Raw genomic sequence first — 19,904 nt, forward strand, 5'->3', positions numbered from 1 at the left:
ATTACAAAGAGTCTATAAAAAAATAGGATCTTTTCAAACAGTAAAATATGCCCACAGAGTAGTAAAAAAAACTTGCCAAACATAAATAACTCTCAGGTTTGGACTAAACTTAGCATATAACTAATAACAGAGGTGATTACAAAGGGATGCTTTTGCTAGGCTGAATTCAAATACCCTAGAAACAAATAATTATCCAGAGTCCAAGCTGGAGAATTCACAGTAAGCAAAATATAGAAGTTCCTGTAATCTAGCCATTACTATACTAATAGAATTAAAAGTCACTGCAATCTCAATAAACACATTTGCCCACTTACTTGTGCAATGGCTACCTATGGAACATTTTATTCATAGGTACAGCAGTAAGGCATGAGTTTTATAAGGAACCATTAAAAATGCCTGGGATCAGAAAACAGCCCACTTTCGCTAATATAAAAAGTAACTGCAAAATTCAAATCAATACTTATACAAGTAACTAACCAAACCTGTCAACTTTATTTTTAAATTTAATATTGATAAAACTGAAAACAATGTATAGGTTAGTTTCTCACTATAAGAATTCTAGAACTGTTAGAAAACATTTGTAATCAGGATATTCCTATTCCACCTTTAATTTTGTAAAATGAGCTATAGATACATTTAAACATGTGGGGTGAGATCTCCAAAGATTAACACTGCCCAAGTCTGTGAAGGTCTCTTCTCAGCCCTAAGCCACAAACATCAAAACTCTCATGTAATAATTAGGTGCCTTAAATTTACAGTAAGATTAATATAAGCCAAAAGTATGCTGTGGTTGCTTGAAAGGATGTAAGCTGCATTAAGAAAAGTGATGGCAGGTCTGGTCCTCTAGGAAAAACAAGTTCAACTGCAGCCTTTCCAGTTTATAGTATCACTGTAATCCAGAGAACACCTGACAAAGGGTAACCAGGAATGTTCACGTACCTAGAAACCATGTTAAAGAGGAAGGCTGAAGGGAAAACAATCTATTCAGTCTAAATAAGAGTAAGGGAAGATAACAGTTAACTTTCAATATCCAAATGGCCATCACGTAGTTAAATAATGCTGGCTGTTCCACTAACTTGCTTTAGAAGAAAAAATTAGAACCAAATAGTTTACAGAGAAAAGATTTTTAGCTCAGATTTCTAACAGAACTATTAAGCAGCCATCAGAGGTAATAAACTGTTTTACTTAAAGTATCTGAGCAGAGGGGATGGCCATTAAAATTATTCCCAAGTGTTTATGGGTACCTTATAAACCTAAAATTCTACAACTAAGTGTAGAATGCCTTTGGTTTTTTTAATTCTGGCTAAATGGGTTTATTGCAGAGCAAGCTTTATCACATCCCTTTTCTCATAAATTGTGTTAATTTCTTCAACTTTTGCAGGGTCAATGGTTCTACTTGCTGATGGCCTTCCTTCCTTACACCATAGTAACAAAAAGCAGTGCACCCATTCTAAGTTGAGAGCTAAGGAAGTAGAACCTCTCAGATAATCTTCAAAAAGATTTTCTGAATATTATTGTTGGAGCAAATTTTAATATTTAATCTGTTTTTATACCATAAAGGGATTATTTGATAGTCATAACCCTATGTGAACAAGGGAAATTCTAAACAACGTTGGTGTTCAGTTGCCCAATCTGTAAGATAAAGGAGGTGGAGAAGACAAGTTTTAAAAGCCATACCTATGTCAGTAACATCAATGACAAAAAATTGCCAGCTTTGGTCAGATGTGTTGAGCCTAGCAAAACTGGAGGTGGGGTAGGCATCACGACATAATAAATGCCCAGCTTGCGCTACAGTATTTCCATGTGGACACTCTCAATACACATTTATCACTTACAAAATGGAAACAGCAATCATCATTCCTTGAAACTCTGCCAAATACCAAACTTTATTCTACATATCTGGAACTCTAACACTTAACAGTTTCTAAGAAAACCTAATGGTCTAACCAGATTTCAAACAGCCCAAGATTGATTAAATAATACATTACATTATACTGAGACCTATTTAAAATTGGATAGATGGTCAGATTATAAAGATACACAACTGATTTACAAACTGTACACTTGTGGCATAAATTAACAGCCAACATATTTAAGGAAAACAGTCTGACCAAGTGCCTAGACTTTAACTTAAAAAGATTTTTCAGCAGACAATGTAGCCCACACTTAAATGTAACCTGAAATATTATCACAGCATGTAAATTATTCCATGTGAACAAAATCAGGCACTTAAAGAAGCCCATTAACTCTTTCAAGCCAGCAGGCATCATTCAGTAACAGCTACCTATACTAAAAAGTACCTAATAGCCTGAAAGAGTTAATTTGCTCAACAAACTCCTTAAGTTACATACTGGAAAATATGCTCCCAAGTATATTTAAATCCTAAAGAGACACACCTATAAATTTCCTTTAACATTTAAAAATTTTTAAAGGGGGTTGGGGGGAATCCAGATATTAATGACTATGGCAGTTAATCTTCAAGTGAAAACTGATCATAGAATCTTTCACGAGCCACATCAAACACCTTTTTGGTTCTGAAAGGGTTTTTGTCTACTGCTTGTTAATAGGAAATGAAAGATCAAATTCACATCTTAAAGCACTGTACAAATTACATTGAACATTGCATAAAACTTCCAACATTGAGAGAATTTAGTAAATGTGATTGAGATCTACAACACAGTATCCATCCCTTCTATCTAATAAAAATAAATGTTCCAGAGGTTAGACTGCTTAAAATGTTTATCTAAGTATAATAAAAAGATCTAACAAAAATGTGGCAACGAGATAATAAATTATGTGCCTTAAGAAATGAACATTTAGAAAGACAGAGAAAGCAATCCTTTCATTATTCTTTTGGGATCCAATTTCAAATTAATACTACACACTTTCTTCCATTAGATCAAATCCTGATTAACAAAGTGCTAAGCTATGCTCTTAAAAATACTACTTTAATGACTACTTTATCTGAGGAGTACTCCTTGTTGAGAGCCACTAAATATGTAATAATAGTATAATTATAATAAAAAAAGAAAAAGGCCCACACTTGGGAAGAGAAGAAGCAATACTTAGTTAGACATTAGAACAAAGATACCAAAGGGCTTTGGCCAATATTAGTATAAATAGACTTTATTGAAGTCAGTGCCTCTGTACTGAGACAGAAGATTGTGTCTACATAAGCACAAGTTGTAACATTTCACAACTTCTAAAAGGAATGTCAACAATTACAACGATCATGCATACCATGGTCGATAATCACATTTTAGAAGCATTTTCAACCATTTCTAAAAAAATGCTTATAACATTGTTATATATAGAACTACTTTCAATAAACTGCAAAACATTGATCGACTTTTCCAGTATGAACTACAGTGTCAACACAAAAAGGAGGCATAAATGTTTAATTTATGAAATCAGAATGGAATATTTACTGTAAAGAAAAATTAAAAAGCTTTCAAATAAAGGCCATTATTGAACCAACGTGAAGAGCACAACTTGAACTTTTGAGTTCATTCATCTTTTAAAGCTGTCCTCTGAATAACTTCAGTTCTAAGCACTGAATTCAGTACTGTGAATATTCCTTGGATTGAAGTTTGGCAATGATGCGATCCAACTGTCTCTTTGCTTCACACTGTGGGAAATTGCTCATGTCATAATATTGAGGGGCAATTTTCACCAACCTGTCCAGAATAGGGGAAAAAATCACCAAATTAACATCTAATTAAAGTACTGGAATTGCTAACAGGATAGGCATCACTCATTAACATACTGAACAAAAGGCAAATCTTATCTAAATCAATGATAAAAATACAAATACCACTTTTAGAAATGTGCTTAATATTTTAATAAAATGTATATTTTCTAAAGTTGGACTCAACAAATTAAAAACAAAAAACCTCAAGATACGTTCTTTTTTAAATGCTTTCTTTACATTAATATAAAGACAATAACAAAAAATCACTGCTTTCCTTATTCTAGGACACTATTTTGACCTGCCTCCCCCAAGGTTATACTAACAATACAGGTTCTATACAAGAAATATCTTGGTATTCAAATGATTGGATCTTCTCATTTTCAATGTTTTAATAACTATAAATGTAACTCTACACTCCAAAAAACACATTTGACTGAAATCTTTCAGAGTTTAGCCATACAATTTCTTCTCAATAAAGCATTTAAGATAAAATGGTAATGTTGACACAATTTAAGTGTCAAAAGCCATACAAAAGAAGCTGCACAATAAATAGTAAGTGACACAACCTAAAATAAGTGCTTTCAGTCCCACCACTCTTAGCTGACATTTCCCCTAAGTTACAGAACGTGTTCTGGCAAAAATAAATAAAAATAAACAAAACAAAAACCACAGGGGTGGGGGTTATTTTGCCTAAAATAAAACAGTGAGTTGTAATTACATTTTGTAAAAGCAAATATACTAAGATATAAAGAGCTGTAATTTTTATGTTTGCATAACTCCTAAAATACCAATACATAAATAATAAATAACTGAGAGCTAGTTGTAATGGGACAAATAAAAAATATTTAAAAAGACTAAAACTGGAACCAGGGAACAGTACTGAACTGAGTTAATCAAAACAGCAAAATAGCTCCAAAGAAACTCTTGATGCTATTCAACAGTAACTTTTATATTCTGCACCAAATCCTGCCCATACCAACAATCCCACTGTCCTCTTATCCAAGGAAAGATTGTGGGCTATCAACCATACCATCAGGTCAATTCTTTCTACCTACACTCTGAATATAAATGCTCAGCTAAGAAGAAAATGAAGTCCCCCAATGAGGGAATGGAAGGCCATGATTCCTGCAACAGAGCAACATTCTGCAAAATACTAACAAAATCTAACAGAACAAAAGATGTACTTACCATTCTGGCTTGATATCCGTACACGTCCGGATGTAATTCTTTGTTGTTAGCACAAACTCATTATAAAGCACCCATTCAGGCTTGTGGTCAAGAACAGTAGAAGGATGTAACTGAACCACCTGGTTATCTTTCACAGTTAAGTAATGCCCTGTTCGTTCTAAATGCGCCACCTGAAACCAAAACCCAGTAAATTAATACAATGCTTCTGGTGTACTATTTCCAAAAAAAAAGGAGGGGAAGATGGACAGTGCAAAACTACCTATATAATTAGGAACAGGCAGGCCTCACTTTGTTTTTTGTTCTATGGTTATACTTATTTATCACTGCCTTGATAAAAGCAGGAAAAGCAAACTTCAGCCTGTAGGCCAAATCCAACTCAAGGCCTTTATGTGTAAAGCCTGTGGGCTAAGAATGGTTTATATATCTTGTAACAATTGGAAGGGGGGGAGCGGGAATCAAAAGAAAAAAATTTTGCAAAGCATGAAATTTCAGTGTTCATAAGTAGAGTTTTATTGGAACACAGGCACAACCATCGTCTATGGTTGCTGTCATGCTACAGGGGCAGGCAGAGTTGAGTAGTTATGACAGGGACCTAATGGGTTCACAGAGCCTAGTATTTACTATCTAGTCATTTCTGCCTTAGACTATCTAGGAAAGGATCTTGAGCACTGGGTGCCAACTATGGAGTAGGTGAACAATTACCAGAAGATTCATGTCTAAGACAGAAAACTAAAGAGAGCAAAATGGAGTGAGAAGAAAATGTTAACCTAAAGAGAGAATGATTTAAAAAAAGAAAAAGAAGTTACATGTGTGTCTTTCCTGTATTTCTTTTGATAATCAAACACCTTGGTGACACATATCTAATATTTAATTAACAAATAATGAAACATGACAATCTGCCTTTTCTAATTCTACAACTCTGTGCATAAAGAACATGCGTAAAGAATAGAAAATGAACTCAATTTCATTCAATAAATATTTACTAAGCACCTACTAGGTGCCAGTTCCTATATACTATATGCTGTTTCTAACAAAGTTTAACCTAAAGAGAGAATTAGGAAGCTATAATGTTTAAATATGGCCCTGTGGGTCTTTTTTGATTATTAAAAGCAAATTTAAGAACATGTCAAAAATGAGCTAGTACATATTAAAAATAAATACTGCAAATGTTGTTAAGGATCTGGAGAAATAATTTTCATACCTAACTCTAATAAGCATAAAATCTTGTAATAAGATGCCACAATAAACATTCTTACTGTTACACTGATTCAAGTACAGACACCTCACAGATAATCGTTGATTTTTGACTCAAACTGAGCGCCTTTAAGTTCACAACCTATCTATTGAGCTCATTCGGCCTTAAGACCAGCAACATCTTGCTTAAATAGACAGAGCCAAAAACAATATAAACAAACAAGCGGGAGAGAGAAGAGATAACCAAAATCAATCCCATGCTAAGTAATGGACTGTTGTTTTTTTGTTTTATCACCAGAAAGTTTTCCTCAGTTTTTTCAAACATAATTTGTTTTAAACTCCTTAAGATAAATGTTCACATTATTTACCTGACAAGTTTTACTTCATTTCTTATAGCCTCCAACATAGCACACTTAAGCTAAAGTAAATAAAACTTTTAAATTATTTTTCATTTTTATTGCTTAACTCAAGACGTTTTTGTTTTTTGTAGTGCCAACAGGTCTCAGTCATAAATACCAATAATCACTCTTCAGGGCTGTAAATAACATCTAGTTACTTGAATATTTGAATTTTGGGGTGCTTAGTTTCTAGATAAAGAGGAAAGAGAACCGTACTTCTGAATCCAGAGACAACTGCTTACTTTTAATACTGTTATGACAATACATTTCCAATTCAGAAAACTAAAACATTTATCAAAAGTCAGGGTTGAGATTCACATTCTTGAAGAAATAGGTGCTAATCACACCTGAAAATGGTCAATATATCCATTTGGTATAACAAAGGATCCATTAATTAAAAAGTAATTCTAAAAATGATTCCTGTATAACTGAACTACTAACTTTGCCATTTAGTGCATTAACTTGTCACTTATTAGACACACAAAATTTCTTAGTATATTAATTCATTCAAAGAAAACAGGATGTAACAACATGTAAGATCAATTTTCATACAGGTCAAAAAAAAAAGATAAATCTTACAGGCATTTTTAAACTGACTTTTGCATTTAAGTGGATTCAAAGGACTAACAAATCAAACAATATCACGTGAACATTTAATTATGCACTTCTGTATTATTCACATACCTGCATGAAATACCCAGTAACCAAAGCTTTTCTTATATTAATATAATAGTCCCTGCTTGTAAAGTCAGTACTTCGACGAGGCAAATTAAATCTGTCCATAATTCGTGATAGCTGCTGGCGTACATTGTCTGCAGACATCAGGGACCTGTAGTTAATGAAGTTGTCATAACACCACTGAACCGATTCATGATCTAAAAAGTTGGAGGGGGGGAAAAATGGGAACCATGAATTATCTACATAGGAATATATTCTAATTAAAAAAAGAAAATCCTTATAAAGAATAAGCTAAATAAACCAGAAAGGGGATTTACCCACATCATTTTCTTTAAATGAATTGCAATGCTAATATGTTTCCTAAAAATCTGTAGTATGGTTCAAAATCAGAAACAGTACTGTTTTTGGCTATCGAATGCCAAAACAACGATTTTGAGTGAACTGTTTTTAGTCAATTATTTTACCCACTAACATCTACCTAGTTGTTTTCAATAGAAGATCTAACAGGCAGTGGTTGGGGAAATTTGTTAAAATGCCATATCTTGCTCATTTTCACAGAAAACATAGCCTTAGAATAAAGACATTTTATATTATAAATTTTATGACATAAAACTCATAAAAATTAACTTTAGATCACTACTGTATATTGGTTCTTTAAAATGCCTGAGCTAGAGCACCAGTAACCTAAAGAGGCTAAAGTTTTATTGTGACGTGTGCCTTTCAACAATTTATAAGCAAGGTTTGAAATACAAGTGATAAAGTTTACAAGGATGACTGGAACCTCCACTCATATTTAATAAACAAGGCCTTAGTATCTAAGCACTTCAATCGAGTAATTTCATTCCAGGTATTATCAAAAGGATAATATTTCTCTACTGATGAATACTTGATAAGCTTCCAACTAACCCAGTGTTGCTCATCTAAAGCTCAAATTGTAGTGTCATGAAAAAAATTTTTACAGTGACATCTTTATGTCCCAAAGACCAAAGACAGGCACAGAAAACTGTATCATTTACTTCAGAGGCCTTTTGATAAATAAAACTAAGGTGTATTGCGAAATGGAAGGGCGGGGGGGGAAAGCATAAAATTTAGAACTATGTTGACCTTTTTTCTGCTACTGTGATATATGCTTACCTTTCACATATTCTTTTCTCCTTGGTTCTAGGATTCTAACAATTATAATGTACAACTCTGTCTCAATGCTTTTTAGAGAAACAACAAATACATAAATTCTTATCCATTTGAAAATGCATCACCATTTTAGAAATGAGAGTGGCTGAGATGGGGCTAGGAAATAGATCTTTGAATTAAAGAATATAACATGTTGAAATATCCATTAATTAACTCATCTAAATGAGAAATATAAGGCATCTATCTGAAGTTACTGACATTTAAAACCAAGCACTGAATATCTTCAGGAGATAAAGTATGCTTTAGAGGTAATGTTGCTTATGCTGATGCTCTGTAACAAGCTGAAAGGCAATGAAAATGTCCAAACTGAGACGATAAAAAGGACTTTTGAAAAAGGTTGTGGATTTGCAGATTCTGGTCTGAAATGGAGCTCCTTAAAAGTTCTCAATTTTTAGAATTCAGGCACTGAAATTTAACAAAATGGCAATTAAATGTTATTTGTCAAGACAAACAACTAATATCTGAGGGTCCTACTGTATCTCTTATGAGAAATAATTTGATAAATGGAAGGGATAAAATGTAAAACTGAGAACATTTTATTAAGATAATTCTCGCTTTTCATTTATCACCAATACATTTAACTACACTTAATACCTAAAGCCAAACCATTTGTATGATGTTTGGGGTGAAATCTCTCTTCTCTTCACCCTCCCTTCCTCTCTCTCTCTCATACAAACACAGGTGCTACAAAATAACTGAAAACCAAGTTTTGTTTCTAAAAAGTGTTATTTACACAAATAATATTAAGATGACATTTTATCAGGGTGACATTTTAGCTTTACTAATCAACCGTTGACTCTAATGAAAAACACCTTGACTAATATCTGAAATGTGTTTTTCAAATATACTTACTGTTTCAATTAATAACATGCCATCATTTAAAAAACACGAATAAAGATATTTCAAATTCAAAAAATGGATATAAAACATCCAAATAATAATGTGTGGGGATCTAGAAAAGTTTATTTTTTTTTAAAGAGCTCTCCTTATTTGAAAAGGTGGCAGTCACTGATTAACGCTAAATCCTCTACCTTTGACTAAAAGAGAATGTCAAGTCCCTATATAGAACAGAAGTCCTAAAAACCACCCCTGTGGCAGTCGAGAAGCATTTATTAGAAAAGGATCACTCATCTAGTGAGTGGATGCTACCATTCTAACTCATTCCACTCCCTCTGACTGCTGGTCCTATTTAGAAGAGGTCGGGTAAGTCTTCTGTAGATGTCTACTGTTTAGTACTTCACAGAAAGTTCCCAACTATCAAATATGTGCATAAAGAACAAGAATTATTTAGTAATTTTATCATTTTCAATATTAAATTCCTCTAATTTCAAGTATTACTCTATTAGATTTATATTTAAAATCAAAATAGACAGTTCTGAAATATATCTATCCTAAATGTCATTTTCAAAGTACTATTATGAAATCCAAATATACTGCTGTGCTTAGTTATCAAACGCTTAAATGGCAAAATAACACAATCTCCTAACTTTAAAAAATTCTTTAAAACATCTTGTGAGACTAGTAGTGTAAAACACCATGCTGCTTCTTCAGCAATCTTCTAATTATCACTTAAAACAATATCTTAATAATAATACTAAGGGAGATTTCGAAAAGCAAAATGGAGGTGAATCTGCTTCTTCTCAAGGCCTTCCCTCTTGGGTCAGTTATCACATTCTTGGTCACCCAGTATAGGTTTCTTGAATTGACCTATTCTATCAGGGATAAAATCTTTAACACTATGTATTATCAGTATCCTGGACACAAGATGGACAAAATAAATGTTCTGAAGTAAATCACATACTGGTCTTTAGCTCTTGGTTTTTCAACTACTTCTTTACGTCCCATCTCTGCCCTTCATTTTTTAGACCTGGGCAGGCAAAGGCTCCATCTTTCTCTCCCTAATATTCATCAATTCTGTTCAACTCATATGGGAGTTTGTGAGTAAGAAACAGATGTGCAGCACTTCAAGTGCTATGCTCTGTTCCACACACCAGCCTTCCAGCACTTCTGAACCTTGAGACGAATAAATTCATTGCCATCCCCTACAGAGATGTGCCAAAGTCAATAGGCTACATTGTAGGAGTGTATATAGGATTCTTAAGATAATAAAAATGAGTTACAAATAAAACAAGAGGAGCAAAATCTGAATATCAACTTTATAAATTAGGAAACTACTCATTAGCAGAAACACACTTAAGAGTGACTGAGAACCCCACATTTTTGACACAGGGTGATGATGTAGGGCTATCAGTCATTTGATTATGTATCATCCATTATGTTGGCCTACGGATATACACAGAAGTCAAACCTTTTCAGATTCTGCCACACACATTTTTGTATTTTTCTCTTTTATTCTTCTCACTTAATTTTTGTAAATGGTACATTTCAACAGAGCAGCTAGCAATAACTTGATTATTGTGCTTCCTCATTTTCAAATAATTGGTAAATGTTTTTCAGGTCACTAAATATTCTCTGATAGCATGATTTAAAGCTAGAACAGTATTTCATCATGTGTCTACAGCATAACTTACTGAACCATCTTTCCACTAGAAAAAATTCCTATTTTTTTACTATCATAAATAATTATAGGATGAAAATCTTTAATCACACCCATATCCACAGAATACTGAAAGATAACTTTCTAGATTATTTCTAGGTCAAAGTGTACAAAGTTGTTAAGGTTCCTGGTGTATGACTGTTCCACTAATCCCATTCCCACACAGCCAAGGAATAATTTTCTTTAACCTTTGCCAATTTTATACGTCAGAAATGATACCTCAATAATAATGCATCTCTTGGGCTAACAGAGTTGAATTTTACCCCTTATGTTTCCAGACCACTTGTAGCCTGAGAACTGTCATTTGTTGCCTAATTTTCCTATTGTTAGTTTTATTTAGATATAAAAAGCTCCTTATTAGTAAAAATGTTAGAATAATGATTGTATAAACAATACAAATCTATTCACAAAAACATAAATTATATGGAAATAAAATAGTAAAAGGAAGTATATCAAAATTTATATGTTACTGGTAAATTTTATACAAGTCTTTCATTTTTATCACCCTGTATTTTTAAAGTTTTCTATAACTGGTGCTTTCCCCCTGATTATAAACATAAACAACTTTGGAGAAGATTGGCAATTTGTATTTTAAATGCTAGTCAGGAGTTTTTCTAAAGTACCTCTGGGTTTCTAATGTAAAGTTGTCACAGATAATAAATTAAAGTGAGATGAAGAAACATCTTACATGCTGCAAGTGACATTTAGACAAAGGAGTGCCTTCAATCTAATTTACACTTACTTTGTTTAAAAGCGTGGTAGACATTCAGCAGTGTCAGATGATCTCCATCTATGTGGGCAAATCTCATCTTGGCCTCATCTGCGGCTTTCTTGGCCTCCGTGGGGCGAACAAAACACTGTGGGACTAAACAAGGTTGGTATGGGCCCAACACAAACGCCCATATCGATGAGTCACGCATTCACAGATAGAGGAACAAGGCCTAGCTAGGTCAGTTCACAGAGCATAGGGCAGGGCAGGATGGCCTCCAACTGCATCTTGGACTGTTTACTACCTTGATTTGGTACATCAACACCTAACCACATCTGTAAGACAAGAGGGTTTCAAAGCTACAGAGTACCTGATTATTTTAACTAGATCTAAAAGTAGGCATCAAAACAGCTATTCTGAAGGCCATCAAGATACTAGAAAGCTCGGCTTATTTCAAAAACCAGTGCTGATAGCTCTACCAATAACCAGAACTGTGGTGTCAATAGCCTTTTAGCTAATTGTAATTTTTCAAAACACCATCCACTGAATGGCTGTGAAAAGTCAGGAAGCTATACTGGCCCCCTACAGAGCTAAAAACTTTGCAATCAGTCTACTGCCACATTTCTATTAGAATTTTTTCCCTAATTCTGTGGCTATCACCAACTGGTGGGTATCACTATTAGCACCGGTGAGCAGAAGCATATGTGAACATAAAAAATACCAAGAAATCTTGAGTTTTGATGATAGCAGTAGTGGTGGAAGGTTAAACCGCCTTTGAATTAAGAAAATTCAAAAAGGCTGGGATATTCGGCCTAGTGTTCCAGTATTTTAGTAAAAGAATTAGTAAATAAAGTCCCAAGATTAAAAATAAACTTATTTGAATTGAAACTTCAATATAAAAGCAAAGTCCAATATTTAAAATGTTGACAATTAGTCTGAAACAGTCATTATTTCAAGGGTAATCAAAATATTTAACTCCAGTTATTTGTTTAGAGCCTCAATATTAATTCACATAAAACTTTAAGTTATTACAAAGTGTGCACTACATTTTTTGAAATACAGCTTTCCTTAATTCACTTCAGCAATTTCATAGTCATAAAAGCAATACGAAAATAAAAATACTTAACAGTTTGGGACTTTTTCAACACATTTTTAAATCTCTTAAAAACTTGTCGGTGAAAAAAATCATAAATTATCAGTTCAAATAGAAGATAATGGGAATAATCAACAATGAAATCAAATACAGTTATCAAATTACTTTCCCATACAGTTTCCCCTTTAAAAAGATGCCAAAAGTAGCCAAATAGAGACAACAAAATGATCACAGTAAATATTAAAAGTCTTGCTTAACGTAACCGCAGCAAGGTAATTCATAAAAGTACAGAAACTCTTCACAGCTGTGAATGTTAATGTGAACTAGCCACCAAAGTCAAGTGGGAATGAATAAGCAGCACTCCATAAGGCCCTTGATTTGTACTGTTTATGTCAGGACCTCCAAACTTCAGAAACTATTAAAATGGCAAACAAAGCATTACAGGCTCAGCAAACTGTTTTTGTTCCATGACTTCTTCCTCACCCCTTATTTTTAACACATTTCCAACAAACGGCCTGTTTAAAAACTGATGCATGTAAATGCTTCATTCTCTTGGTGTGCTAAAAACGACCACCAGTAAGTCCTATGTTTTGAGTAACTCCTATCACAAATAAGACTGAAATGTAGTTAGTTCGAAAACTTCAACTGCATCACAATAACAAATTCTTCAAAGGGCTAATATTCTAAACTCCAACAATGGTAATCACATACTACGAGAAGAGAATCTGGAGAATAAAAACTGGGCTGACAACAGATAAATAAGTACTTAAATAATCTGTTAACTCTTGCTCCACACTTTCTCTTAAAAACTAAACTCTTGGGAGAAGTACAACTGGGAGAATCTAACAAAACAACATATAAGAAAGGCAGACAACAACCTACCACCACCTCCGCAAGTGAGACTACAATTTAATTAAAATGATTCGATACTGCCCTGCCCATCTGCTCTGAGTCTGATCAATCATAACTCTGCAAGAAAACATTTTAGCTAATTCTTATATAAAAAAAAATTCACACCATTAGAATATACCACACATCTAAACTAAGCCATAATTTTATATTTAGAAATTTTAATTTACTCTTTACATCCACAGAAGATTTTGAATTATTTGTGGCATTAAGTAATTAAGACCAATAAACCACTCTGTGATTGAAAGTCAGTTCTCCCCAGTTCTGAAACAAGTAGCATAGAATATTTTGATAATCAGTAAAAACTTGTTTTCTATTTTTAGCTATAAAAATCATCATTCATTTGCTGTTAACAATATTTCTCCTTTTTGGAAAATCTAATTTCCAAGTTACTATTCATTTGTGAACTAAGTTTTATTGCTACTAAAAACAGCACTATTTCCTCAGCTTACTGTTCCAATTTTCAAAAATTAGCAATTTCTATTAGGTACATTTCTTTTACCCAATGTTCTTCTGCCATTGTAAAAGAAAACCATTATAAAATTAGATTTTAAGCCTAAAATTATACATTACTACTTCTATTTATTTGATACTAAGTTTGCAATTTATGTTTTTTTGACTGCCACTGGAATACATATGTTATACATGTAGAAGAGGCTCAACTTTAAAGTATAGGCTCACTTAAAAAATGCCAAGTACTAGAACAAAGTTCTTGTATTTTCAGCAATAAACTGCAAAAACAGCTTTTTCCTGAACCTACCAAAGAATTCAGTTACAATTATGCTCACTTATTTATTGCAATTTTTATTTGCACTCAAGAGAGCCTATATTTTACTATGCTTCGTGCACAATAACTTTCTTTACTTGTGTGAATACTATGTCATTATGAAGCTATTTACAAGGTATTTAGGAAACAAAATGAGTTCCTTAAAACCATCTATAAAATCTGCTATCATACTAAATATTAAAAAACGGAAACAAAAGTGAAGTCCACCCAAACTTTGAAGAGCTGGGGTTTTTTTAGTTCCTTTCCCTCTATTACCTGACAACATAGCAGTAATAGATAGGACCTCATTAGAACAGTTGTAGTCACAACTTGCAATAACCATTTTAGCGAGCTGTGGATCTAGAGGAAACTCTGCCATCATGGATCCCAATTCTGTCAAATCTCCATCATCATTTAAAGCAGCCAGATAATTCAAAAGTTCTAGGGCTCTCATCAAAGTTTCAGGAGCTAGGGGGAAAAGGAAATCTATTAGACAAGTTGCCTTAAGCAAGCAAAAATGTGACAAAGTACAAACTATTACAAGCAATCTCATTTTTCATTCTACAGTGAACCAAACTCAACTCAAATTGTCATCAAATTCAATTATACAAATCCAGGAAACAATGAATCATACAAAATTGAAAAACTTCCCTGTAGTTAAAATTGTCTTCTTCCTAAATATATTAAGTGTTAATTTATCAATGTTTAGCAAACTATTTTTCCCCAAAGAAAAATTATAAAATTTAATTCTCACATTTTCATGCCCAGAGAATAATTCAATTAACCTGAATTCCCAGAATAACTTCTGAAGGGGAAAAAAAAAAAGAAAAAGTATTTGCTGGTGTAATTGTCATCCTTTTTAGTTTTAACACTATCATATAAGACTTATTTTGGTGCATACTGGAAAAAGAGTAATATGTATTTAATACATATGCTGAATAGGATACACAGAAATAGTAACCGTCAATTTTGGTTAGAAGATGTGACAAAATGTGCTTTGGTAGGTCATACCTGGTGGATCCATAAAATCAAAATGCACTAAATCATCAATACCAAGTTTCTTCAATTGTAACACAACTGATCCTAAATTAGAACGCAAAATCTCAGGATAGGTGTTATCCTAGCAAAAAACAAAAACATGTATTTGTTATGTTAAACATTCCTTAATCTTCTCTTGATCCAGAAAACAAAACATAACTATTTCTTGCCTCCTCTGCTATTTACTTTCCATTGCTTCTCCACCACTGTCTCAGAAGAGAAAAATACTTGTGCACTAGACTAGAGAGAAATCAGACACTTTCCTCAACTCAAGAGTTATATTGGTAGATTATACTATAAATGTCAGGGAAAAACTAAGGAGATTAATGGGTCCTAAAAATCAAGATGAAGTAAACAATGCAATTTTCTTCTGGTAACAAATTCAACTTAACCTTCCAAATGCACAGGAAGGATACGGCAATACCCCTTACCTGCATTTCTGTTTTATAAGCTTTCTCTGTGTAAAGTCTGAAGCATTTCCCAGGCCTGGTACGTCCAGCTCGACCAGCCCTTTGTTGAGCTGAAGCTTTACTAATAGCTGTCACTAAAAGGGACTCAACTCTGATTCGAGGATTATATACCTATTGGAATAAAAATAACATAAAAATGATTCTTTCTTCAGTTAAACACAAAACTGTGATCCAACAGAAGTACCCAAAGCCCATAGTCAATCACAAAATAAAGTAGTGCTGATGACCACTATATATCATGCTGCCATAATAAGAGAAGTTGTCATCCCATGCCACAACTTTCATTCATTGTCATTCCAACACTTTGAAAGACTCAAGCTAACACAAAAAGACTCTTATCTAACACACAAATGGCTTGCATAACCTTTATTCTTAATTTAAGTTAATTTCAGTTCTACCAGATTTACCTTGTGTCTTGCTTTTTACATGCTAGATGGTGAAGGATTTTACCTAAAAAGAAACCTGCAATTTCAACTTGATGTTCAGAGTGGACATCAAGAAAAACAATTTGAACTCAGTCCATAAAAAGTCTGTTATGTGCTTTCGGTTTAGTGAGAAAATTTCCCATAACATGATATAACTAGAAAACACAATCAATTCATCCAAAAGATGTTTAAAAAATAAAAATAGAGTATCTATTGAGAAGTCATTTCATTTGGCAAAAGTGCTTGGTATTTACTGTTAAACTAGAGGAGTAACATAATAACTTTTTCGAAATATGTACCTAGTACAAAGCAGGAACTCTAATGTTGGATAAGTGAGTTATCAGCAGGGATGGTAATCCTGTCCTTTTATTACTTACCTCCATACTCTTTAAGTGAATATACAAGCCAAAACACCCACCATCACTACATTGAAACAAAGAAACCAAAGCAACCTGCAAAGAAAATAAACCTAGGCCTACACATTAAATACTGCCTTAAATTTCTGAGAGCCAGCTAGTACAAGAAGGGTGCATATGGCAGAAATCTGAAAATAAAACAAAAGAAAACAGGAAAATGATTCTAAAAAGTAAAATTGAGCCACTAAATGAATGGGCTGTAATATACTGTTAAGCTAACACTAATGTATAAGGTATCTAACTACAGCACTAAAATACGTACCTTTTGTTTCGCAAATCCAGGATCAATCACAAACACCACACCATCTATTGTCAAAGATGTCTCTGCAATGTTAGTTGACACAACTACCTGTTAAGAAATACAGTATGTAAATGGTATTATACACCAATGTAAAATTAACATGATGGTAAGATTAACCGCTAACTTTCACTAACACAAGGAATTTCAAGCCAGTGAATAAACTAGAAATAAGATTTGAACTGTAATGACCAATGCTCTAAAAAGACAAAGTCAAAATTTAAGAATTCAAAATTTCATTTAGCTCACAAAAGTAATTTCCTTTTCTAAAGTTATGATTTCAGGTTATCACTAAACTATATTACATTCTGATTAGTCAAATAGAATAGCACCAAAAGGAAAATATTGATAAAGCAATACAAGCATACCTTACTATACATACAAGCATGTCTCACTGACTGAACCACCTTTAATTAATATCCAAATTTGACACACATCTTTCAATATTTTCAGAAAATATTTACAAAGAAAAACTTCATATTTATATTACCAAAACTCAATGCAACATTATAAACAAAATGGCACATGGGAAAAAAACTCAAGTTACAATCCAGTAAGAACTGGCGGATCAGAATCAAATGTACATGTTTTGGAATGTGTACAGTCTCAAAGGAAAGACATATAATATGTTACTTCATATAAAACAACTGTTAGGAAACATCAATTTTTTGTTTACAGGGAATAATGCTTAAAGTATTTACATACTAATATGAGAGCCTATTTTTGTTATTTTTTCTATATTTTAGATATGTTTTAGGAAATTGGTTGGGGACTTGGTAATGACACATTATGTGTAACTTTTTCCTTTTATAGCAACAGGAAAAGGGTATTCCTCATTAGTATTTTTACCTAGAACATCTGATTTCCAGGTACAGACTATTGACATTACACTGGAGATGCTTGTATATTGCAAGCAGTTGACATAGAAGATGAATCAGATAGAGTCTGCTCTTACAACTTTTAGTTTGTAAGGAAAGATTAGACATGGATAGAAAGGGTAAATGACACCAAACATGCACTGTGAGATTTAAAAAGTGTTTATCTCCATAGCAAAGACAAGGAAGGCTTTACTGAGAAATAGCATTTAGGACAGTCCTTGAAGGGAAGGTGTGATATCTACTCACAAGAAAGAAGGGAAGAGCACTAGCAACAAAAAACAAGAGCATGTGGGTAAGAATGCCTATAAAATGCTCATTAAAAAAAATAGCGATAAGTATAAGCCCTTTTATTTTTAGATTTAAAAAAATATTTAATTTTGTAAGCCAAACGGCTTAAAAACTTATAGGCTTTTGTTTCACAACTATTTTACTTAAAAATAACATTGCTTCATTTTCTGATTTCATACTTACTGAGTGGGAGACTTCCCAAAATATTAGCAGAAAACTCCCAAATATTAGCAGAAAACCATGGAGGTTAAAAAACCCACTAGGAATCTAACAGGAAATTTCGGAATCATTTACATATCAAAACCCAAAATGCTTCCTTTTTCCTTGGGCAGTTGAAAGGATTTACAACTAGCAAAGCAATAAGAAACCACTGGTGGTTTGATGATGTTACTGAAAATACGTTCTTCGGGACATTTAGATAACACACACAATCAATTATGAGGTGAAGCAAACATAAATAAGGTATATAAGGTTGACAGGTGGACTTGAACAAGTATAACCCAAGTTTTATAGTCTTCTAGAAAGTCAGTTTGTTGTAGTGGAAGGAGCAATGAATTTAGAGGAAGGTGGCAGAGCCAGAAATCCAAGCAGAGTAGCTTAGTAATAGTGGAAGGGTTTAACATCGCCAAGCTTCCATTTCTTTTTATAACTCTTGCATATTACTTAGTTTAGCTTAGTGATAGGGAATAAAATTAGATAACTGTGATTATACAAGAGGTCTTCTGGTTTTCTGGAATTCTGGGGTAAAAATCATGGTTCCAAATATATTTAGGACAGCAGAGAAAAAATAAATAAAAAAGCTTTTTACACAAGTTATTTTGGGAAAAAATGTTTCACATAATTCTTCTCAAACAGAATACAGCCTATGTGACAAAAAATTCCTGACGTGATCAACTCTTTAAAGAGATATGAAAAAAGTTAATTTTTCTCCACAAAAGAATTTCACGTGTGTGTGCATGTGTATTTTGTGTGTGTGTGAGACAAATTTATAGTACTTATAACAAGAAGTGAATGTGTGATTCTACAAATTTTTAAGAATCAAGTAATTATGACAACTTGGCAAGCCCTATGTCAATATTGATAAGAGGCTATATTGCTAGCCAAAAGTCAAACCCCAAAATATCAGCGTTAAACGAGTCCTTACAGAAGCATGGTTTGGGGGATTTTCCCAAGAAATAGAAATAAATGGGTAAAAAGCTTTAAGGTAATACATTTTTCTTTTAAGTACGACGTATTACTACACTAATTAATAATTACTGAAGTATCTACCAGCATGATAAAAAGAGCAGGAAAATGGCATTTAGGAAACCATAAAAGAGATTTGGGGACAAAAAAGAGAAAAATTCATGTAACAAGTTATTCAGCTTAATATTTCTTCTATTGACTCTACCACTAGAGCTGGAGAAGTAACACTAGCTAAGGTTAAATGAAACACACACACACAATGCAAAAGAACAGACAAATGAGATGATAAAAGCTGCCTTGGAACCTCAGTATTTGAGTGAAGCAAGCGCTAAGCAAGTTCTAGATGTAAATAGCATACCATCCGATGAGGAACTAGTCAGGAGACAAACTGATCCTGAATTTGTCAAGGGACTTACATATGACCGGTGTTAATCTATATAACTGTTACAAGCTTTCTAGACTGTAACTTTGCAGTAAGTATTCAAGGAGCCTTAAAAAATGTTTAAACCTCATTGACTAAGTAATTATTTCG

At 33.2% G+C, this 19,904-nt stretch overlaps 1 protein-coding gene across 1 annotated transcript in view; it reads right to left on the reverse strand.

Moving 5' to 3' along the window:
- Window positions 1-3,110: 3,110 nt before the first annotated feature.
- The window catches only part of DHX15 (DEAH-box helicase 15), a 49,360-nt gene continuing 32,566 nt past the window's right edge, over window positions 3,111-19,904 (reverse strand). Inside the window, exons 7-14 of the mRNA XM_063108014.1 lie at window positions 16,986-17,072; window positions 15,844-15,993; window positions 15,386-15,494; window positions 14,651-14,842; window positions 11,640-11,762; window positions 7,156-7,346; window positions 4,880-5,049; window positions 3,111-3,677 (exon numbers count right to left, since the gene is read on the reverse strand). Of these exons, the coding sequence (XP_062964084.1) occupies window positions 3,560-3,677; window positions 4,880-5,049; window positions 7,156-7,346; window positions 11,640-11,762; window positions 14,651-14,842; window positions 15,386-15,494; window positions 15,844-15,993; window positions 16,986-17,072 (1,140 nt within the window). The 3' untranslated portion in view covers window positions 3,111-3,559. The remainder of the gene's footprint in view (window positions 3,678-4,879; window positions 5,050-7,155; window positions 7,347-11,639; window positions 11,763-14,650; window positions 14,843-15,385; window positions 15,495-15,843; window positions 15,994-16,985; window positions 17,073-19,904) is intronic.

Source organism: Cynocephalus volans, chromosome 9 (assembly GCF_027409185.1).
Source record: "Cynocephalus volans isolate mCynVol1 chromosome 9, mCynVol1.pri, whole genome shotgun sequence".
In the NCBI taxonomy this organism is placed as follows: domain Eukaryota; kingdom Metazoa; phylum Chordata; class Mammalia; order Dermoptera; family Cynocephalidae; genus Cynocephalus; species Cynocephalus volans.